Genomic DNA, 24,927 nt, shown 5'->3' with positions numbered 1-24,927 from the left:
CCTCCTGCAAGGGCTGTGCAAAAGCCGGGAATCAGGCAGAGACCTGCAGCTGAGCAAAGGTGCTTACCCCTGCCCTCAGGGCCAAGGCTTGCAGCCAGGTGCAGGGCATCACCCCACCCAAGGGGGTGGGGCAAAGGCCGAGGTCACCAAGACTTGTACACCCGAGCATGTGATCACAGCCACTCCCATGAAGGAAAAGCAGAAACCAGAGCAACAGCCCCAGTGGGCTGGCACTGGCAACCCCCACACCCGAACACAACAGGCAGCAGAGTAGAAGGGGTGGCGGGCCAGCAGACAGACCACACCTAGGGAACACAGAAGCCACAGCCAAGGAACTCCAGTGGCCAAAACCTTCTTTTAAACAAACAAAATGGGAAGTCAGAGAAATGCAACACAAATGAATCAAGAGAAATCCCCAGAAAAGGACCTGAATGAGTCAGATATAACCAAATTACCGGATGCAGAGTTTAAAATAACGATTGTTAGGATGCTCAAAGATCTAAGAACAACAATAGATAGTCATTACGAACACCTAAATAGATAGCAAATACAAAAAAAGGATATTGGAATAATAAAAAAAATCAGAAATGACAAATACAGTATCAGAAATAAAGAACACAATGGAAGGAATTAAAAGCAGGATGGATGAAGCTGAGAATCGAATCAGGAGTTAGAGGAGAAAATAAATGAAGGCACAGAAGCAGAGCAGAAAAAAAAAGAGAGACTCAAAAAGTCTGAGGAAAATCTAAGAGAGCACTGTGACAACATGAAGAGAAATAACATCCGCACCATAGGGGTTACTGAAGAACAGAAAGAACATGAGATAGAGACTTTGTTCAAACATATCATAGCTGAAAACTTCCCTAAATTAAGGCAGGAAAACGTCTCACAAGTTCAAGAAGCACAGAGAAATCCATTAAAGCGAAACCCAAGGCTTGACCAAGTAGTGGCGCAGTGGATAGAGCATCGGACTGGGATGGGGAAGACCCGGGTTAGAGACCCTGAGGTCGTCAGCTTGAGTGAGGGCTCATCTGGTTTGACAAAAGCTCACCAGCTTGGACCCAAGGTCGCTGACTCAAGCAAGGGGTTACTCGGTCTGCTGAAGGCCCGCGCAAAAGGCACATATGAGAAAGCAATCAATGAACTAAGGTGTCGCAACAAAAAACTAATGATTGATGCTTCTCATCTCTCTCCGCACTTCTCTGTCTGTCCCTATCTATCCCTCTCTCTGACTCTCTCTCTGTCTCTGTAAAAAAACAAAAAAAAAGAAACCCAAAAAAATATACACCAAGACACATCATAATTAAAATACTAAAACTAAGTGATAAAGAGAAAGTATTAAAAGCTGCTAGAGAAAAAAAGGATATCACCTACAAAAAAGCCCCCATAAGGATGAATTCAGAATTCTCAACAGAAACATTTGAGGCCAGAAAGAATAGCAAGAAATATTCAAAGTAATGCAGAACAAGAGCCTACAACCAAGACTACTTTATCCAGCAAGGCTATCATTTAAAATTGAAGGAAAAATAAAAAGCTTCCCAGAAAAAAAAAAAAAAAAAAAAACTAAAGGAAATCATTATAACCAAACCAATGCTGCAGGATATGTTAAGGGGCCTCTGGTAAACAGATCAAAGTGGGAAAAGAATATAGCAAAAGAGGAATACAGCTTTAAAGAATAAAATGGCAATAAAAAAATACTTCTAAATAATAACCTTAAATGTAAATGGATTAAATGATCTGATCAAAAGACACAGGGTAGCTGCGTGGATAAGAAAACAAGACCCATACATATGCTGTCTAAAAGAGATACACCTTAAAACAAAAGATGCACATAGACGGAAGGTAAAAGGATGAAAAAAATTATTTCATGCAAATGAAAATGAAAAAAATGCTGGGGTAGCAATACTTAGATCAGACAAAATGGAGTTTAAAACAAAGGCTATATTAAGAAATAAAGAAGGCCACTACATAATGATAAAGGGAGCAATCCAACAGGAAGATATAACCGTTATAAATATCTATGCACCTATTATAGGAGCACCTAAATATATAAAAAAAGACTCTGATAGATATAAAGGGCGAGATCAACAGCAATACTATTATAGTAGGGGATTTCAATACCCCACTAACATCACTGGATAGATCCTCAAGAAAGAAAATTAACAAAGAAACAGCAGACTTAAAGGACACACTAGATCAACTTGATTTAATAGATATCTTCAGAACCTTTCAGCCTAAAGCAGCAGAATATACATTCATTTCAACTGCTCATGGTATATTCTCTAGGATAGACCACACGTTAGGGCACAAAAGCGGTCTCAATAAACTTAAGAAGATTGAAATCGTATCAAGCATTCTTTCTGATCAAAATGGCATGAAAGTAGAAATCAACTACAACAGAAAAACTCAAAAATTCTCCAACACATGGAAACTAAACAGCAGGTCGTTTAAATAACGAATGGATTAACAATGAGATCAAAGAAGAAATAAAGAAACTCCTAGAAACGAATGATAATGAGCATAAAAAAACTCAAAATTTATGGGATGCAGCAAAAGCAGTACTGAGAGGAAACTTCATAGCACTACAGGCATACTTTAAGAAGCTAGAAAAAGCTCAAATAAACAACTTAACCCAGCCTCTAAAAGAACTAGAAAAAAAAAAGCAAGTAAAGTCCAGATGTAGTAGAAGGAAGAAAATAATAAAGATCAGAGCAGAAATAAATGACATAGAAGCTAGAGAAACAATACAGAGGATGAATGAAACCAGGAGCTGGTTCTTTGAGAAGGTAAACAAGATTGATGAACCTTTAACTAGACTCACCAAAAAATAAGAAAGAGGACTAAAATAAATAAAATTAGAAACGAAAGTGAAGAAATTACAACTGACACAACAGAAATACAAAATATTTAAGAAAACACTATGAAGAACTGTATGCTAAAAACCTAGACAACCTATTGAATAGATGAAATGGACAAATTCCATGAAACATACAATCTTCAAAAAATCAATCTGGAAGAATCAGAAAACCTAAACAGACCAATTACAACAAATGAGATCAAAACAGTTATCAAAAACTCCCAACAAAGAAAAGTCCTAGGACTGATGGCGTCACAAGTGAATTCTACCAAATATTCAAAGAAGAACTAACTCCTATCCTTCTCAAGCTATTTCAAAAAATTCAAGAGCAAGAAGACTTCCAAACTCCTTTTATGAGGCAAGGAAATTCTGATTCCAAAACCAGGCAAAAACAACGCAAAGAAAGAAAATTAGAGGCCAATATCCCTGATGAATATAGATGCTAAAATCCTCAACAAAGTATTAGAAAACCAGATCCAGCAATATATGAAAAAAATCATACACCATAATCAAGTGGGATTTATTTTGGGAAGGCAAGGCTGGTACAATATTCGCAAATCAATCAATATGATTCATCACATAAACAAAAGGAAGGAGAAAAACCACATGATAATTTCAATAGATGCAGAAAAAGCATTTGATAAAATCCAGCACCTATTCATGATCAAAACTCTCAGCAAGCCCTGGCCAGTTGGCTCAGCGGTAGAGCGTCGGCCTAGCATGCAGAGGACCCGGGTTCGATTCCCGACCAGCGCCCATTTGCTTCTCCACCCCTCCGCCGCGCTTTCCTCTCTGTCTCTCTCTTCCCCTCCCGCAGCCAAGGCTCCATTGGAGCAAAGATGGCCCGGGCGCTGGGGATGGCTCTGTGGCCTCTGCCTCAGGCGCTAGAGTGGCTCTGGTCGCAACATGGCGACGCCCAGGATGGGCAGAGCATCGCCCCCTGGTGGGCAGAGCGTCGCCCCATGGTGGGCGTGCCGGGTGGATCCCGGTCGGGCGCATGCGGGAGTCTGTCTGACTGTCTCTCCCTGTTTCCAGCTTCAGAAAAATGAAAAAACAAAACAAAAAAAAACAAAAAAAAAAAACTCTCAGCAAAGTGCAAATACAGGGAACATACCTCAACATGATAAAGGCCATCTATGACAAACCCACAGCCAACATCATACTCAATGGGCAAAAATTAAAAATAATCCCCTTAAGATCAGGAACAAGGCAAGAGTGCCCCCTTTCACCCCTCTTATGAAACATAGTCCTGGAAGTCCTAGCCATAGCAATTAGACAAGAAGAAGAAGTAAAAGGCATCCAAATTGGAAAAGAAGAACAAAACTATCATTATTTGCAGATGATATGATATTGCATATAGAAAACCCTAAAGTCTCAGTCAAAAAACTACTGAACCTGATAAATAAATTCAGCAAAGTGGCAGAATATAAAACTCATACTCAGAAATCAGAGGCATTTTTATACACCAACAATGAACTGTCAGAAAGAGAAATTAAGGAAACAATCCCTTTCACTATTGCAACCAAAAAAATAAAGTACCTAGGAGTAAATTTAACCAAGGAGATTAAAGACTTGTACTTGGAAAATTATAAAACATTGATAAAAGAAATCAAGGACGATACAAACAAGTAGAAGCATATACCGTGCTCATGGTTAGGAAGAATAAACATCATTAAAATGTCTATATTACCCAAAGCAATTTATAAATTCAATACAATACCAATTAAAATACCAACGACATACTTCAAAGATATAGAACACATAGTACAAAAATTTATATGAACCAACAAAGAACATGAATAGCCTCAGCACTCTTGAAAAGGAAGAATAAAGTGGAGGTATCACACTTTCCGATATTAAGTTATACTAACAAGGCCATTGTACTCAAAACAGCCTGGTACTGGCATAAGAACAGGTATATAGATCAATGGAACAGAACAGAGAACCCAGAAATAAACCCACACTTTTATGGACAACTGATATTTGACAAAGGAGATAAGAGTTACAATGGAGTAAAGACAGCCTCTTTAATAAATGCTGTTGGGAAAATTGAACAACTACATGTAAAAAAATGAAACTAGACCACCAACTTACACCATTCACAAAAATAAACTCAAAATGGATAAAAGACTTAAATGTAAGCCATGAAACCATAAACTTCTTAGAAGAAAACTTAGGCAGTAAGCTCTCTGACATCTCTTGCAGCAATATATTTGCCGATGTATCTGCACAGTCAAGTGAAATAAAAGACAGGATAAACAAATGGGACTATATCAAACTAGAAAGCTTTTGCACAGCTAAAGAAAATAAGAACAGAATAAAAAGACAAACTACACAATGGGAGAACATATTTGACAATACGTCTGATAAGGGTTACTAACCAAAATTTATAAAAAACTTGTAAAACTCAACACCAGGAAGACAAACAATCCAATCCAGAAATGGGCAAATAAATGAATAGACACTTCTCCAAAGAGGATATACAGATGGCCAATAGAGAGATGGAAAAAATGCTCAACATCACTAATCATTAGAGAAATGCAAATTAAAACCACAATGAGATATCACCTCATACCAGTCAGAATGACACTCATGAACAAAACAACACAGAATAAGTGCTGGCAAGGATGTGGAGAAAAGGGAACCCTCCTGCACTGCTGGTGGGAATGCAGACTGGTGCAGCCACTGTGGAAAACAGTATGGAGATTCCTCAAAAAATTAAAAATCGAACTGCCTTTTGACCCAGATATCCCACTTTTAGGAATATACCATAAAAACACCATAGCACGGTTCCAAAAGGAGAAATGCACCCCCATGTTTATGGCAACATTGTTCACAATAGCGAAGATCTGGAAACAGCCCAAGTGTCTGTCAATGGATGAGTGGATTAAAAAGCTTTGGTACATATATACTATAGAATACTACTCAGCCATAAGAAATGATAACATCGGATCATTTACAATAACATGGATGGACCTTGATAACATTATACTGAGTGAAACAAGTAAATCAGTAAAAACTAAGAACTATATGATTCCATACATAGATGGGACATAAAAATGAGACTCAGAGAAATGGACAAGAGGGTGGTGGTTATGGTGGGGGGGAGCTGCTGAAGTGGGGAGGGGAGGGGCACAAAGAAAACCAGATAGAAGGTGATGAAAGACAATTTGACTTTAGGTGAGGGGTATGCAACATAATCAAATGTTAAAATAATCTGGAGATGTTTTCTCTGAACATATGTACCCTGATTTATCAATGTCACCCCACTAAAATTAATAAAAAATATTTTAAAATGACATAAAAAAAACCAAATAGCTGAAATAATCTTACGGAAAAAAAACAAAGCTGGATGCATTACAATACCTGACATCAAAATTATATTATAGAGGCATGATAATCAAAACAGCATGGTGTTGGCAGAGAAATAGAAACTCAGACCAAATGGAACAAAATAGAAAGCCCAGAAATAAAACCACATTTATAGGGTCAAATAATCTTTGATAAGGGAGCCAACAACACACAATGAAGAAAAGAAAGCCTCTTCAATAAATGGTGCTGGGCCTGGCCAGGCGGTAGCACAGGGGATAAAGCATCAGACTGGGATGCTGAGGACCTAGATTCGAGACCCCAAGGTCGCCAGCTGAGCGTGGGCTCATCTGGTTTGAGCAAAGCTCACCAGCCTTGACCCAAGTTCGCTGGCTCGAGTAAGGGGTTACTCAGTCTGCTATAGCCCCACAGTCAAGGCACATATGAGAAAGCAATCAATGAACAACTAAGGTGTTGCAACGAAAAACTGATGATCCATGCTTCTCATCTCTCTCCATTCCTGTCTGTCTGTCCCTATCTATCCCTCTCTCTGACTCTCTCTCTGTCTTTTCTGTAAAAAGAAAAAAAAAGGAAAATAAATGGTGCTGGGAAAACTGGAGAGCCACATGCAAAAGAATGAAACTCGACTGCTGTTTGTCCCCTTGTACCAAAATTAATTCAAATGGATCAAAGACCTAAATATAAGACCTGAAACAGTAAATTACATAGAAGAAAACATTAGTACTAATCTCATGGGCCTTGGCCATAAAGAACATTTTATGAATTTGACTACAAAGGCAAGGGAAGTAAAGACAAAGATAAATGAATGGGACTACATCAGACTAAGAAGTTTCTACACAGCAAAAGAAACAGACAACAAAACAAACAGCCAATTAAATAGGAGATGATATTTTCAAACAACAGCTCAGATAAGGGTCTAATATCCAAAATATACAAAGAACTCACAAAACTCAACAACAAACAAGCAAACAATCCAATAAATATTTCTCCCAGGAAGAAATACAAATGGCCAACAGATATATGAAAAGATGCTCATCTTCATTAGCAATCAAAACTACAATGAGATACCACCTCACATCTGTTAGATTAGCTATTATCAACAAGACAGGTAATAACAAGTGTTGGAGAGGCTGTGGAGAAAAACGAACCCTCATTCACTGTTGGTGGGAATGTAAACTAGTACAGCCATTATAAAAGAAAGTATGGTGTTCCTCAAAAAATTAAGAATAGAACTACCACATGACGTATATACTCCCAAAACTCAAAAACACTGGTACGTAAAGACACATGCAGCCCCACGTTCACTGCAGCATTGTTCACAGTGGCCAAGACATGGACACAACCAAAAGCCCTTCAATAGATGACTGAATAAAGAAGATGTGGCACATATACACTATGGAATACTACTCAGCCATAAGAAATGATGACATCGGATTGTTTACAACAACATGGGTGGACCTTGATAACATTATACTGAGTGAAATAAGTAAATCAGAAAAAACTAAGAACTGTATGATTCCATACATAGTTGGGACACAAAATTGATACTCAGGGACATGAACAAGAGTGCGGTGGTTACCAGGGGGAGGGGAAGGAAGGAGACGAATGGGGTGGGGTTGGGGAGGGACATAAAGAAAACCAAATAAGAGGTGATGGAGGACAATTTGACTTTGGGTGACGATATACAACATAATCAAATGTCAAAATGATCTGGAGATGTTTTCTCTGAATTTATGTACCCGTATTAATCAATGTCACCCTGTAAAATTAATTGTCTAAATAAATTTTTTTTTAAAAAGTATTTTCATATTTGTTAACAGTACTGAGAGACATCAAAAATATAATCAATTCGCCCTGGCTGGTTGGCTCAGCGGGAGAGCGTCGGCCTGGCGTGCGGGGGACCAGGGTTCAATTCCCAGCCAGGGCACATAGGAGAAGCGCCCATTTGCTTCTCCACCCCCTCCTCCTTCCTCTCTGTCTCTCTCTTCCCCTCCCGCAGCCAAGGCTCCATTGTGGCAAAGATGGCCCGGGCGCTGGGGATGGCTCCTTGGCCTCTGCCCCAGGCGCTAGAGTGGCTCTGGTCGCGGCAGAGCGACGCCCCGGAGGGGCAGAGCATCGCCCCCTGGTGGGCAGAGCGTCGCTCCTGGTGGGCATGCCGGGTGAATCCCGGTTGGGCGCATGCGGGAGTCTGTCTGACTGTCTCTCCCCGTTTCCAGATTCAGAAAAATACAAAAAAAAAAAAAAAAAATATATATATATATATATATAATCAATTCATTAAGAGTACACTCATACAAAACAGTATGTAGCAATTTAAAAGGTTAAGGTAGATCAATATAACCAGGAAAGATAGATACAATGTAGTACAATATCATTTATGAAAAGAGATATTGGCCCTGGCCGGTTGGCTCAGCAGTAGAGCGTCGGCCTGGCGTGCGGGGGACCCGGGTTCAATTCCTGGCCAGGGCACATAGGAAAAGCGCCCATTTGCTTCTCCACCCCCCCCCTCCTCTTTGTCTCTCTCTTCCCCTCCCGCAGCCAACCAAGGCTCCATTGGAGCAAAGATGGCCCGGGCGCTTGGGATGGCTCCTTGGCCTCTGCCCCAGGTGCTAGAGTGGCTCTGGTCGTGGCAGAGCGACGCCCCCGAGGGGCAGAGCATCGCCCCCTGGTGGGCAGAGCGTCGCTCCTGGTGGGCATGCCGGGTGAATCCCGGTCGGGCACATGCGGGAGTCTGTCTGACTGTCTCTCCCCGTTTCCAGCTATTTAAAAAAAAAAAAAAGAAAAGAGATATTTATCATATCAAAAATCTAGAAGGATATACAAATACTGGCAATTCTTGGAGCAGAAATTACAGGAAGGAACAGGGGATAGGATCTTTCATTTTCTACATAATATAATTTTGTATTTTAAAAATATTTTATATTTTAATAATTAGCAAAATTAATAAAGGTCTATCCATTTGAAAAAAGAAAGAAAAAAGACTTGGCTAGAATATTAAAACAAACCTCCAACTTTTTCATACTAGTATTTTATACATCAAAGTATACATTCTGGAGACCAATATTACACATTGTTATTTCCAATTACAAGGAAGATAAACCACTTCAAAACAAAACTTTAACTTGGCATTAGGGTATCAGGTGAGGTGACATACACTGAAAAAAACTCTGTCAACTATACCACACAATTCTTCATGGTGTTTAGGAAATTTTCTTTTATTGTATACCTATTTTCAGACATCCTTCAAAATGAAAAATGTTCACAGTAAAAAATAATTTTAAAAAATAACCTACCATTTAAACAGCTACCGTGGAATTGGTCTTTTTGAACAGTAACAATTAGTGATAGACTTTTCTAGATGCATTTAAATTGATCAAGAAGTGGATTCAGGCAGTATGGTGCATTGGTAGGTGAAAGGTGCTTTTTTTTTTTTTCTGAAGTGAGAAGCTGGAAGGCAGAGACAGACTGCCGCATGCGCCCAACCGGGATCCATCTGGGAAGTCCACTAGGGGGCAATGCTGTGCACATCTGGGGCACTGCTCCTTTGCAACCAGAGCCATTCTAGCACCTGCAGCAGAGGCCGTGGAGCCACCCTCACCTTCTGGGCCAATTTTGCTTCAAAGGAGCCTTGGCTATGGGAGGGGAAGTGAAAGATAGAGAGAAAAGAGAGGGGAAGGGGTGGAGAAGCAGATGGGCGCTTCTCTGTGTGCCTGGCCAAAAATCAAACCCAGGACTTTCACACACCAGACAGATGCTCTACCACTGAGCCAACTGACCAGGGGCTGATGAAAGGCACTTTATAAATATAGATATACAATAGCACTAGTGAGGTATCTCAGTTGGTTAGAGTGTCATCCTGATACATCAAGTTAGTGGGTTAGACAGCAGTCAGAATACATGTAAGAATCAACCAATGAATGCAAAAATAAGTGGAACTACAAATTGATGTTTCTCTTTCTCTCCTTTCTTCTCCCTAAAAATCAATAAAAAGAACATATACCTAGACTTACTGTGTGACTATGTTATATAGACTAATATAATAGGCTATGCTAATTAGACTTAGTGATCATTTCATAATATATAAAAATACTTAATCATTACTTTGCACACCTAAATATGTTATATGTCAATTATACCTCAATAAAAATAATAGAATAAAATAAAAATAAATAAATAAATAAATATACCAAGGTTATGTGTAACTTTTGTCTGAAAGAATCAGAGTAGTTATTAACAAATACTATTTACTTTCATAAATAGGCATATCCTAGGATTAAGCTGAAGATTTGGGGGGGATGTGGGGAGATCAACTAGCTGAGTACCACTTCCATTACTCTGTAGCTCTCTCTAGGAGTTGTAACCATCTTCCCAAGTTACGATCCCCCAATTGCTGTCCTAATATTATTAGACCTTAACAGACCTTATGGTCTATTACTGATGACTAAAAGAAACTAACTCTGTGGAAAGTTAAAGAACAAGACTAGGCCCTGGCCGCATGGCTCAGTGGTAGAGTGTCAGCCTGGCATGTGGAAGTCCTGCGATTGATTCCTGGCCAGGGCACACAGGAGAAGCACCCATCTGCTTCTCCACCCTTCCCCCTCTCTTTTCTCTCTATCTTTCTCTTCCCTTCCCACAGCCAAGACTCCACTGGAGCAAAATTGGCCCAGGAGCTGAGGATGGTTCCATGGCCTCTGTCACAGGCACTAGAATGGCTCTGGTTGCAATGGAACAACACTCCAAATGGGCAGAACATCGCCCTGTAGTGGGCATGTGGGTGGATCCCAGTTGGGCACATGTGGGAATCTTTCTCTGCTTCTGCGCTTCTCACTTAAGAAAAATGCAAAAAAAAACCCAAAAAACAGAACAAGAGTAAATATATAAGGATATATTAATGTAACACCTGGGGAAAAAGAAGGAGTACTTAGTGAAAAGAATTATTTCTCACCTTTGCATGTTCCACTTATATCAGGATGGAAACCGAACTCAGATCTAAGAGATGTGTCTTGATCAAACACCAACCTTTCAAATACCAAAAAGAAGGTAGACTGTTATCATGTTTCTTATACAAAGACTAACAATTTAACTGTCATTTATTTTACAGTTTACTGTCAATTTTAGTTTGTATTGGTTTCAGCTGAACAGCTTAGTGGTTATACAGTTGTATACTTTAGAAAGTGTTCCCCTCTGTATTTGCAGTGCCCACTTGGCACCATACATAGTTACTGCAATATTACTGACTATATTCTCTATGCTTCACTTTACATACCCATGACTATACTATAACTACCAATTTGTACTTTTTAACCCCTTCACTTTTTAACCTAGTCCTCCAACACCCCTCCCCTTAGGCAACTACCAATCTGCTCTCTGTGTCTATGAGTCTATTTCAATGTTGTTTGTTTAGTTTGTTTTTAAGATTCCAATTATAAGTGAAATTAGATGGTATTTGTCTTTTTCTTGCTGAACTATTTTATGGAGCTTAAAACCCTCTAGGTCCATTCATGCTGTTGCAACAAACTGTGATAAGGTGCCAAGGAACTGCAAAACTGTTAACATTAGTATTTTAGAAAAGGAAGAGTCAGGTCCTCTTACCCCTTCTTTCTGAGGTAGAAAAAAAATGAGAAGAGATTTCAGGAGCAACTGAGTCAGCTAGTCATAATTTAACTACTTCTTATAGTTCTCTGGAAAGACTGGCAACACCTGCTAGACAGAGCAAAGAAGATAGAACCTATATGAAAACCTCTTCCTCTTCTCTTTTCTTAAAAGCCTTTGGGAGACAATGTTTACGTACCCTAATTAAAAATTCCTACACTAATCCTGACTCACCCTCCCATCCTGGAGTGATAAGAGTGACCTATACCTCTAGACAAAGGGTTCACAAGCCCCCCTCCCTTGCATGAATAACCTGTAGTCTGTAACATTTTATATGCTTTCTAATAATCATCATTTTAAATTTCTATGTGCAAAACTTGTAAACTAAGCAAGCAGGAACTAGCTTTAGACTTCCTAATATGCTAACCCCAACGTTCTTAGCAAAAGTAACTTCATTTAGCTTCTCTCCTTATCCTAAATTAAACATTTCCCTCTATTGTGGTGACAGGGATAGGTTGTAAATCCTAGAATGTTTAGGAATGTCTTTACCAGGCATGTAAAACATTTATCACTACTGTGTTAAGACTTTTGTACTGTGCTCCCCCTTGTTTGCCCCCCAACCAGTATGTAATTTTGTCTTTAAAAGCAGCCTCAGAACTGTGTACATGGCTACATAATTTGGGATTATGCCCTACGCACCGCCATATTAATAAAGCTCCTTCTAACATTTTTTCTGTAACTTTGGTGTCTTTGTGGGACTCGCTGGTTACTTTACAACAAAACAATCCAATTTAAAAAATGGGAAGAGGATCTGAATAGACACTTCTCAAAAGAGAACATAAAAATGGCCAACAGACATATGAAAATATGCTCAACAACACTAATTCTCAGAGAAATGAAAATTAAAATCACAATAAAATATCACCTTACACCTGTCAAAATGATTATTAGCAATAAAAATCTACAAATTATATGTTGGCAAGGATGTGGAGGAAAGGAAGCCCTCATGAACTGTTCGTGGGAATAAAGATTGGTGCAGCCACTGTGGAAAACAGTATAAAGTCACCTCAAAAATTTACAAATGGAACTGCCTTATAACCCTGTAATTCTATTTCTGGGGATTTATTTGAAGAAACTCAAAACATTAACTTGAAAGAACATATACACCCTTATGTTCACTGCAGTGTTATTTACAATAGCCAAGATATGGAAGCAATCCCAGTGTCTATCAATAGACAAGTGGATAAAAAGTTTTAGTACATATATATAACAGATTATTACTCAGCCATAAAAAAAATGAAACCTTAACTATATATTTACTCTATGGAAACTTGTTAAAATTCTTACTTATTATACCACTATCAATATGTTGGGATCTTACTTCTGAAATTAGGTTACAAGTTTCATCTTGCTCTCCCTCTCTTATTTTCTTGCTTCTTCCCTCTCATGGAATTCAGCTCACCATGTTGTGAAATGTCCTGTGGAGAAGCCTAAGTGGCAAGAAGGTAAGGGAGGCCTTCACTCAACAGGCAGAGATAAACTAAGACCAGAAAGAAATTGATTTGTAAAACCATCATGTAGGAAGTGGATCCTTCTCATGAAGCCTTGAGATGAATGCAGCCTTGGGAGTCCCTGAGCATGACGACCTAGTTAAGCAACTCCTGGATTCCTAACCCACAGAAACTACAAGATAATTCTGTAAATGTCATTGTTTTAAGATGCTAACTTTTGGAGTAAGATGTTAAACAGCAATGAAAAACTAGTAAACAGATTGTAGTCACATTCCCCCGTCTCTTTTTACACTTGTCTTGTTTAAACTAGTATCCAAACACAGAACACACAAATTCAGTTGCTATGTCTCTTAAGTCTCTTTTTAAATCTATAAGTTAGCTCCAACCTCCCCACCTCTTTGCAACTTATTTGTTGAAGAACTGTAGTTTCCCACATTTTTAATTTTCTGATTGCATGTCACTTAACATGTTCCCAAAAGAGTCATTCCCCACTGTGCTGCACCTATTACCTCGTGTGGGAATACCTCTTCCTGTTTCAGACTAAGTTTCTACTTCTTTGATATGTTTAAGTGTGTATCATATGGTACCTGGCCAACCCACTACTATATCTGTCTTCACCCCAAAAAATTCAATTTAAAAAAATATTTTTTAAAAATAAAATATATTACTTACTCAAAAAAACTGTAGAAAACACAGACAATAAAAGGAAACATCTATAAAAATTGATAAATCTCCTGTAATATATACCTTTATTAATAAAGTAGAATTTGATATACTCCCTTTTGGCTTTCTTTCTATGGAGGCTTATGTGTGCGGAACCAGGAATTCTTTTACCAAGTTTGGATCAATCTAGAAACTACATTTTCCACTTAACTTATATTTAAGCATCTTCAATGTCACTAAAATTTTCCTAAAACCATTAAATATTTATAATACTCCACCATAAGGATATAACATAATTTATTTAAGCATTATATAATTCTAAACCATTTAGTTTATTTTTTTCATTATTGCAAATAAATGAGATAATTTCCTTATACATAAATCTTTGGCTTTTTTATGATTTTCTTAAAATAGAGGTTGGCATTTTTAATCCTAAAAGAAAAATGAAAAGAGTGGGCCCATAAAACTTATCTATGTATGTTCAGTCAGTAAACTAAAAAGAGAACATTAATTTCCTAGTGGATTTTTTTTTTTTTTTAAACAGGGACAGAGAGAGAGTGAGAGAGAGGGATAGATAGGGAGAGACAGACAGGAACAGAGAGAGATGAGAAGCATCGATCACCAGTTTTTTGTTGCAACATCTTAGTTGTTCATTGATTGCTTTCTCATCTGTGCCTTGACTGCAGGCCTTCAGCAGACCGAGTAACCCCTTGCTGGAGCCAGCAACCTTGGGTCCAAGCTGGTGAGCTTTTTGCTCAAGCCAAATAAGCCCGCGTTCAAGCTGGTGACCTCGGGGTCTCAAACCTGGGTCCTCGGCATCCCAGTCCAACGCTTCATCCACTGTACCACCGCCTGGTCAGGCTCCTAGTGGATTCTTAAACTACTATCAATAACTAACACTGCAAAAGTCATTGATTACCTCATTATGGAGATAGTGTTTCAATAAAATGTAACTGAAATATTATAAAGGATACTAGAAAGTACTAACTATAAAAGGGGAGGGGAAAATTAGATGTTAGGGTCAAAAAGGAAAATTATCAGACAAAATCTGATTTAAAATTTGAAACAATTTTCATTGCTTTATTAAAAATACAATGAAATTTTTCATGACAGTAGGTGTTTCAATTTTGATAGTACAGAGTCTTACTGTCACGTCAAGGCTTTAATTTTAAAAAACCTAATTAAAAATGTCTTTTCAGTGTAACAGTTCTAAAAGAAATAGTACTTGGCACCATTCTGCTTTAAGCCACTCTAATAGTGGCTACTATTTTGACATATATCCTGACCAAAAATGTTGCTATCTTTAGCTAATTTAATGTGATTAATTCCTTGTCTCCTTGTACTTTGCTTTCTGTTCCTCCCTTTCCCAAGCGTATCCTTTGTAACAGGTATATTTTATCTAGACACTTCTCATCATGAATGTTGGTCTGTCTTGAGGGACAAAATTAACACCCATCTTGGAATAATTATGTTGAATTAGCCTCTACTATATGAATTATCACATTCAGGGGACATGATTTGACCTGAACATATACACAAATCCATGTAACAGCAAACTGTTTTTGAAAGTGGTTCTGTTTAAAAGGATTGACTAGGATTTGAGAAATATTCCTTAATGTTATTGAGCAGTTAACATGACCAGAGTCTGAGACAGAAAAAAATGGATTGAAAAAGGGTTTGCTATGGCACAAATAAGAAAAAAATGAATCCTGCCTCTTAAAAAACATATCACAAGTAAACAAAACATTATTAGTCAGCACCCAGAATATTTACAGATTAGTAGCAACACCTAATGAGGACTGAATGCATTTTAGGACACTTTCCAAAGGGAGGGCTTGGACCAAGTCCAGGCTCTCAAAGAGTGCTTTTTCAGACACAACAGTCAACACCTACCACAGTCATGCTGATTCTTTGAAAGCCTTGACTTTTCTAGTTCCAAAGGTTGCTAAACCCTTTCTCAGGTCTCAAAAAATGACCTTGGCTATCTATAACATTTAAGGACTATTTAGTGATGCGAAATTGTATCATGTTTGACTGTTGAGGATCTCTGTTCTACCAGATGTGTTCCTCATTCCCATCAAAGTTGGGAGCTTGTACATAAAAAACAACCAGAATGCGCTGCCTACAAGTAAGTAAAGAAGATGAAGAAGGAAAAACAAGAGGTAATAAACAATGCTATTTAGCTCCAATAAAAATACTAATTTTTAACCTCGGGCTATGTGGTCTGAAAGGATGATGTTTCTATGGCATTGAAAAGAAGCATTTTAAAATAAATCAGAAGGAAAAACCAAAAGATTGGCCAGTCAATATAAAGTAAGCTATCTATGTAGCCTATTCCTCCACTCATTAAAACTAGAAACTGGTAGAATATTTTTTAAAAAGCTACCTGAGAAACTAACCAGTAAAGAATAACAAGGAGATTGGGAACTAAAGTCAAAATGTAAATATCAACCATGTCGTGAGTTTCAATTTTGATTGTGTGTATGTGTGTGTGTTTTTTTCTCCAGCTTTAATCCAAGGCCTAATCCTGATACTGCACAGTGGTACACAGAGAAAAACTCCAGAAGAAACTTTCTATCTCTATTTGAAAGACTAGGCAAGAGAACCCCAGAAAGTCAGAAGGTATGTGCAGATTTCCTGGGTTTTCGTTATTCGTTTCTTTTTTAAGCCTTAGAGCTGTACTGCTACCAACTGTGGCAGGTTGGGCACTTAAAATCCAAGAGAAAAATCTGCCTCTCTACCTAAAGGAATCACATACTGAAAAATATGGAGAGAATCTCTTTTATTTCTTCTCTCTCTCAACTCTTTGCCCTGAGGGTGGCCCCAAGTTGCAGGGACCGGCTCTATAGTGAGAAGGCTAACATTCTCAGAGAAATCTGCCTTCCTGGTCATATGAACCAGCATGTGGGTAGAGGGAAGGAATGGTGCAAGATAATTCTGGAGAAAAGAGAACAGGAAAGGGAAATCACCTAATTCTGTATATGATCCAACATTAAGTCCCAGGCTCAACCCTGAGCTGTCTATTTGCAGAGCAGATTCAAGGAAGCATAACAAAGACTTACAGAACTGAATTATGATAATAATTACTGTCCAAGTTCCAGATTAACCCGAGTGATACGTAAGTCAAGACAGAATCAATCAGCATACTAAAGGCTCTGCAAATTGGACTGACATAACCACCACCCTCAGAAGGCAAAACAGAATGTGCAGTCGGAACCTAATCAGATGGACTGCCTCTCAAAAGAAAAGTCAAAACTCTCTAGCCCTGGCCAGTTAGCTCAGAGGTAGAGTGTCATCCCGGGGTATGGAAGTCCTGGGTCCAATTACCAGTCAGGGCACACAGGAGAAGCAACCATCTGCTTCTCCACCCCTCCCCCCTTAGCCCCTCCTCTATCTCCCTTCCCTTCCACAGCTATGGCTTAAATGGTTCGAACAACTTGGTCCCAGGCACTGAGGATGGCTCCATGGCTTGCCTCCAGCACTAAAATAGCTCAGTTGCTGAGCAATGGAGCAGCGGCCCCAGATGGGCAGAGCATCGCCCAGTAGGGGGCTTGCCAGATGGATCCTAATGGGGTGCATGCAGGAGTCTGTCTGTCTGCCTCCCTGCCTCTTTTACTTTAAAAAGAATCAAAACCAGCCCTGGACAGTTGGCTCAGTGGTAGAGTGTCGGCCTGGTATGCAGGAATCCCGAGTTCAATTCCCAGCCAGGGCACACAGAAGAAGTGCCCATCTGCTTCTCCACCCCTCCCCCTCTCCTTCCTCTCTGTCTCTCTCTTCCCCTCCCGCAGCCAAGGCTCCAGTGAAGCAAAGTTGGTCCGGGCACTGAAGATGGCTGCATGGCCTCTGCCTCAGGCGCTAGAAAGGCTTTGGTTGCAATAGAGCGATGCTCCAGATGGGTGGAGCATCGCTCCCTGGTGGGCATACCGGGTGGATCCCGGTCGGGCACATGCGGGAGTCTGTCTGGCTGCCTCCCATTTCCAACTTCAGAAAAATACAAAAAAATGAAAAAAAATAAAAATAAAAATAAATCAAAACCCTCTAGGATTTTAACAGGACTAAGAGTCAAGATCGTAGTTTTACAAATATACAGGATATATTCCAGAATTTCTCAACTTCTGAATAACAGGAAAATCTGACTAATCCCCCCCTGCCATGACCCAAATATTGTAACTTCCAAGACAAAGACTTTAAACAGCTATTACTAGAATTGTTTATGAAATAAGGTGAATACTTGTCAAATGAATGAAAATATTGACATTCTCAGCAGAAAAATAAAAATGATAAAAGAGAATGAGATAGAAATTTTAGAAGAGAATTATAATATCAGAAATTTAAAACTCACTGAATGGATTCAACAACAAATAGGAGATGAAAAAGGATAAAGTAAAACTGATGACAGATGCTCCCCCTTCTCTCTTTCTCCTTCTCTAAAAATCAATAAATAAAATATTTTCAAAAATAAGAAATCATAAAACAGAAGTTCCCAAGTTTGGTGAAAGACATAAATTTACAGATTCAAGATCAGTGAAACCCAAACAGGAAAACACAAAGAAAATCATGCCCAGATACTTCATAATCAAACTGCTAACAACCAAAGATAGTAGGGGAAAGAAGAAAGCAGAAAGACAAAAAGGTGATATATTACATATACAGGAATAATGATTTAAATTGGATGTGGGGGGGCATGACCACAAAGGGGCACAACAAGAGAGTTTTTTGGAGTGATGGAACAGTTCTGGATCTTGAGTGCAGTGGTTAAAAGATTCCATGTATTAGTCAAAATGGTCCCTCAATATCAACAAGAGCAAATAGTACTGTGTGTGTATACACAGATAAGCCAGAAACCTGTGTAACATCCTTCATATCTATATTTCCTACCAAATTTACTCTTAACATTTCTCAAGTTTGCTCTTTTTGCTCTATTCCCACTGTTTCTTCTTAGTTGAGATCTCATCATCCCAGTCTGTTACTACTTTGAGCTAACCTCTGCAGCCTTGCTTTGCAATACGTCAGTGGTCTCCAGCCTTTTTTGGGCCACAGACTGGTTTAATGTCAGAAAATATTTTCACGGATCGACCTTTAGGGTGGAACAGATAAATGTATCACGTGACCAAGACAAGTGTCAAGAGTGAGTCTTGGCCCTGGCCGGTTGGCTCAGCGGTAGAGCGTCGGCCTGGCATATGGGGGACCCGGGTTCGATTCCCGGCCAGGGCACATAGGAGAAGCGCCCATTTGCTTCTCCACCCCCCCCTCCTTCCTCTCTGTCTCTCTCTTCCCCTCCCGCAGCCAAGGCTCCATTGGAGCAAAGATGGCCCGGGCGCTGGGGATGGCTCCTTGGCCTCTGCCCCAGGCACTAGAGTGGCTCTGGTCACAACAGAGCGACGCCCCGGAGGGGCAGAGCATCGCCCCCTGGTGGGCAGAGCGTTGCCCCTGGTGGGCGTGCCGGGTGGATCCCGGTCGGGCGCATGTGGGAGTCTGTCTGACTGTCTCTCCCCGTTTCCAGCTTCAGAAAAATACAAAAAAAAAAAAGAGTAAGTCTTATCAACTGATGTAACAGAGAGAATCTGGTCATTTTTTAAAAATAAAACATCATTCAGACAAATATAAATAAAACGGAAATAATGTAAGTTATTTATTCTTTCTCTACAGACCGGTACCAGTCTGCAGCCCGGAGTTGGGGCCCACCACAGTATGTGGTCCAGGGAGCCCTCGGGTTATGAAAGTCTTAACATATGACATTTCAAGTCTATGATGTTCACTCCCATAAAACCTTTAAAAAGTAATACATGAGTGTCTCGACTTATGCCATTAGCATCATACAGCAAGGAGACTCAGTAAGGTTTACAGAGCTGTTATGGATGTCTTCCAATGCTATAGGCAGATTTTGGAAGAGAAGTCATCAACCTTTAGACTAGCCTGGAACAATTCCTTAAGCAGGTACAGAGACCTGCAACAGACCCTATACCCTCTACATCAGCTGCTTCTGAAGATGAAACACCTGAAGTACAGGTAGAATCATCTCTAGTGTCCCCTGCATGTTCTTTAGGCAATCCTGATTCACCTGACCCAGTAGCTCCATTACCTTCTGTAGGTTCTCCTGCCTCTCCAGCTTGCTCCTCTCGGTAAGTCACTCTCTCCCACCTTGCAATGCCCCTTCCAGTGTGCAAGCCAAGCACAGAAATAAAGGTAAGGAATTTTATTACACTCATTTTTTGTCATTTTTTATGTTACTGCAGTACAGTATACAGTACAATATATTCATGTTCTTTATCTGTGGCTCAGTTGTGTTTTTATGCTCTACATTACAATTTTACAACTGTTAGAATAGGTAAGTAACTTAAGCTAAGGTGTGTTTTGACTTACACTAAAATTCAGGTTACATCAGGTTACATCACTGTCATAGGAAAGAAACTGTATTGTAACTCAAGGACCCCCTGCAGTAAGTACTAATTTTACCCTGGAAGCTTGTTAGAAATGCAGAATCTCAGACCCCACCCACAAACTCATTGGTTCTCTGAATTGGAATCCACATTTTAACAGGATTCCATAGTGACTTATAAGGTTATTAAAACTTGAAAGCCCTAGTTTAGGGCATGCTGTGAACAAATATCTGAATATGCTGCTCCTCCATTTAACAGCTCGCAAGCACATACACAGGATACATGGGGCCTTTAAGATCACACCCTACTTTCCTCTCTAGGCTCACCTTTCATCACTGCCCACCTCACCACTTAGCACTTCAGTAAGACTTCACTCTGCATTCCAGCCATAACACAACGCTACATCCCACAGCTACACCTTCACCTGTGTAATTTCCTTGGCCTACAATGCTTCACCTGGCTAATTCCTGACCCATCTTCAAGCCTCTATCAGAAGTTAACCCTAACAAACTCTGACCCCCACCGAGGCTGAGATAAAAGAACCTCTGTGCTGCAAAACCAGCCAGGGCACACTTCCATCCCTGCACTCCCCACAAGACATTTAAGTTATCTTTCTATGGGTCTTCCCCAGCCTGAAGGTTTCTCAAAGGCAGTGGACTCACCTGGTCTATTTTCTCTCTGAACCTAGCACTGAAAACTAAACATCTTCGAGGTTTTGATGAACTAAACTACTGACTTCTTTAATTCTTATAAAAGTGTCCATTTCCAGTTTGGTAGTAACCAGTTTCCCCATCACACATTCCTTTCCTGAGAGAATTACATTAGCCATCCCAAGATCTGAGCTAGACACTGTTGAAGCAAAATTCATTTGAGTTGTTTAGACCTAAGGCCGTTAAACGACTTCCGTCCCCAGGCAGAGTCAAGGATTCTTTTTTTTTTTTTTTTTTTTTTTTTAATGACCTCAAGCCAGCTACTATAAAGCTCATTCTGTCCTAAGTTGAGGGGTTGTGGCCTTGTTTATTTACAAGTTGTTAGCTCAGGCCTGGCTGCCTCACAGGCCTGGTGTGACTGGTAACCATTTCTCCTCCTATCTCAGAGGGCCACGGGCCCCTGTGACCAGGCCTCATGGCGGTCTTTCTCCAGCACCCCGCGCTAATGGTGGTCACCTTCTCCAGGGCAGATCCTCTTCTTCCAGGTCACTCTCCGTCACTGATCCCTCTATCACTGTTTCGTCGCTGTCCCAGTCTGGGGCCTGAGCGCCTTCCTCCATCTTTGCCTCACACTCGGAGTGTTTGTTGTTGTTTTTTCTTTAAGCCTCCCTCTCTGTCTCCTTCCAGCTGAGCGCAGGGATCAATGAGTTAAAATTTGTGATAAAGGTCGAGCTGAGGGAGTAGAAAGAACCACGAGGGTTCTCCTATAGGACAAGCGGGCCACCGAGCGGTCTCGCCTCACGCTGCCCGCAGGGAAAGCCCGGCGCCATCCCGCCCACACCACACCCGCGGCCGGAACTGGCCAAGTGCGCATGCGCACGCACGCCTTCTGCCTCAGCCTTCCAGACTGTTTTGGACACAGCTTTGGGATGTGTGGGGCCAGCAGATCCGGAAAGCGGGGAACAGGCACCTGCAGCGCCCGTGCTCCCAAGACCCAGAATCTGCTCTCAGACCAAGCTTCTGAAGCCAGAATGCTACCTTAGACCCAAAAGTGTTTTTGCAGTCCACCAAATACTGCTTTTCTCCTTAATCCTTTTTTTTTTTCTGAAGTTGGAAACGGGGAGGCAGTCAGACAGACTCCCGCTTGCGCCCGACCAGGATCCACCCGGACGCCACCAGGGGGCGATGCTCTGCCTATCTTGGGGCGCCGCTCTGTCGCAACCAGAGCCATTCTAGCACCTGAGGCAGGGGCCACAGAGCCATCCTCAGCGCCCGAGCCAACTTTGCTCCAATGGAGCCCCGGCTGCGGGAGGGGAAGAGAGAGACAGAGAGGAAGAAGTGGGGGAGGGGTGGAGAAGCAGATGGGCGCCTCTCCTGTGTGCCCTGGCCGGGAATAGAACCCGGGACTCCTGCACTTTTGGTCGACGCTCTACCACTGAGCCAACCGGCCAGGGCCCTTAATCCTTTTGAAATCACCTCCTGAAGTATTCCCTGACGTAGACAAAACATTTGCAGCGGTGGGATTCAAATAATTTAACAACCAGTTATCTGCCCAAATGATTGAATTAAGTGAAAAAAAACCATATACTAAAAGGTAGTTTGTTATTTCATGCATTTAATACTTAAATAAACAATAAAAGAGGTACACAAAACTAAATTATAACAGTTGTGAAATATTAATGAAAAAATATTAAATACTTGACCAAAAAAATAAAACTGTTAAGATATTTCCATATTGCTACTTGATTGACATCCTCACTTGGAAGTTTGGGCACTTAAAATTCAAGAGAAAAATCTGCCTCTCTACCTAAAGGAATCACATACTGAAGAATATGGAGAGAATCTCTTTTATTTTCTTCTCTCCCTCAACACTTTGCCCTGAGGGTGGCCCCAGTTGCAGGGACCGGCTCTATAGTGAGAAGGCTAACATTCTCAGAGAAATCTGCCTTCCTGGTCATATGAACCAGCATGTGGGTAGAGGGAAGGAATGGTGCAAGATAATTCTGGAGAAAAGAGAACAGGAAAGGGAAATCACCTAATTCTGTATATGATCCAACATTAAGTCCCAGGCTCAACCCTGAGCTGTCTATTTGCAGAGCAGATTCAAGGAAGCATAACAAAGACTTACAGAACTGAATTATGATAATAATTACTGTCCAAGTTCCAGATTAACCCGAGTGATACGTAAGTCAAGACAGAATCAATCAGCATACTAAAGGCTCTGCAAATTGGACTGACATAACCACCACCCTCAGAAGGCAAAACAGAATGTGCAGTCGGAACCTAATCAGATGGACTGCCTCTCAAAAGAAAAGTCAAAACTCTCTAGCCCTGGCCAGTTAGCTCAGAGGTAGAGTGTCATCCCGGGGTATGGAAGTCCTGGGTCCAATTACCAGTCAGGGCACACAGGAGAAGCAACCATCTGCTTCTCCACCCCTCCCCCCTTAGCCCCTCCTCTATCTCCCTTCCCTTCCACAGCTATGGCTTAAATGGTTCGAACAACTTGGTCCCAGGCACTGAGGATGGCTCCATGGCTTGCCTCCAGCACTAAAATAGCTCAGTTGCTGAGCAATGGAGCAGCGGCCCCAGATGGGCAGAGCATCGCCCAGTAGGGGGCTTGCCAGATGGATCCTAATGGGGTGCATGCAGGAGTCTGTCTGTCTGCCTCCCTGCCTCTTTTACTTTAAAAAGAATCAAAACCAGCCCTGGACAGTTGGCTCAGTGGTAGAGTGTCGGCCTGGTATGCAGGAATCCCGAGTTCAATTCCCAGCCAGGGCACACAGAAGAAGTGCCCATCTGCTTCTCCACCCCTCCCCCTCTCCTTCCTCTCTGTCTCTCTCTTCCCCTCCCGCAGCCAAGGCTCCAGTGAAGCAAAGTTGGTCCGGGCACTGAAGATGGCTGCATGGCCTCTGCCTCAGGCGCTAGAAAGGCTTTGGTTGCAATAGAGCGATGCTCCAGATGGGTGGAGCATCGCTCCCTGGTGGGCATACCGGGTGGATCCCGGTCGGGCACATGCGGGAGTCTGTCTGGCTGCCTCCCATTTCCAACTTCAGAAAAATACAAAAAAATGAAAAAAAATAAAAATAAAAATAAATCAAAACCCTCTAGGATTTTAACAGGACTAAGAGTCAAGATCGTAGTTTTACAAATATACAGGATATATTCCAGAATTTCTCAACTTCTGAATAACAGGAAAATCTGACTAATCCCCCCCTGCCATGACCCAAATATTGTAACTTCCAAGACAAAGACTTTAAACAGCTATTACTAGAATTGTTTATGAAATAAGGTGAATACTTGTCAAATGAATGAAAATATTGACATTCTCAGCAGAAAAATAAAAATGATAAAAGAGAATGAGATAGAAATTTTAGAAGAGAATTATAATATCAGAAATTCAAAACTCACTGAATGGATGCAACAACAAATAGAAGATGAAAAAGGATAAAGTAAGTAAACCTGAAGACAGATGCTCCCCCTTCTCTCTCTTTCTCCTTCTCTAAAAATCAATAAATAAAATATTTTTAAAAATAAGAAATCATAAAACAGAAGTTCCCAAGTTTGGTGAAAGACATAAATTTACAGATTCAAGATCAGTGAAACCCAAACAGGAAAAACACAAAGAAAATCATGCCCAGATACTTCATAATCAAACTGCTAACAACCAAAGATAGTAGGGGAAAGAAGAAAGCAGAAAGACAAAAAGGTGATATATTACATATACAGGAATAATGATTTAAATTGGATGTGGGGGGGGACATGACCACAAAGGGGCACAACAAGAGAGTTTTTTGGAGTGATGGAACAGTTCTGGATCTTGAGTGCAGTGGTTAAAAGATTCCATGTATTAGTCAAAATGGTCCCTCAATATCAACAAGAGCAAATAGTACTGTGTGTGTATACATAGGTTAGCCAGAAACCTGGGTAACATCCTTCATATCTAT

At 40.5% G+C, this 24,927-nt stretch overlaps 1 protein-coding gene across 1 annotated transcript in view; it reads right to left on the bottom strand.

Annotated features, from left to right (window-relative positions):
* The window catches only part of ANKRD31 (ankyrin repeat domain 31), a 259,980-nt gene extending 238,377 nt beyond the window's left edge, over positions 1-21,603 (bottom strand). The window contains 2 exon segments of the mRNA XM_066237559.1: positions 11,133-11,206; positions 21,500-21,603. Coding sequence (XP_066093656.1) covers positions 11,133-11,206; positions 21,500-21,603 — 178 coding nt within the window.
* Between the last annotated feature and the right edge of the window lie 3,324 nt (positions 21,604-24,927).

Source organism: Saccopteryx bilineata, chromosome 6, assembly GCF_036850765.1.
Source record: "Saccopteryx bilineata isolate mSacBil1 chromosome 6, mSacBil1_pri_phased_curated, whole genome shotgun sequence".
Classification (NCBI taxonomy): Eukaryota; Metazoa; Chordata; class Mammalia; order Chiroptera; family Emballonuridae; genus Saccopteryx; species Saccopteryx bilineata.
The sequence above is the reverse complement of the archived record's forward strand: the minus strand, read 5'-3'. Positions and strand labels throughout refer to the sequence as shown.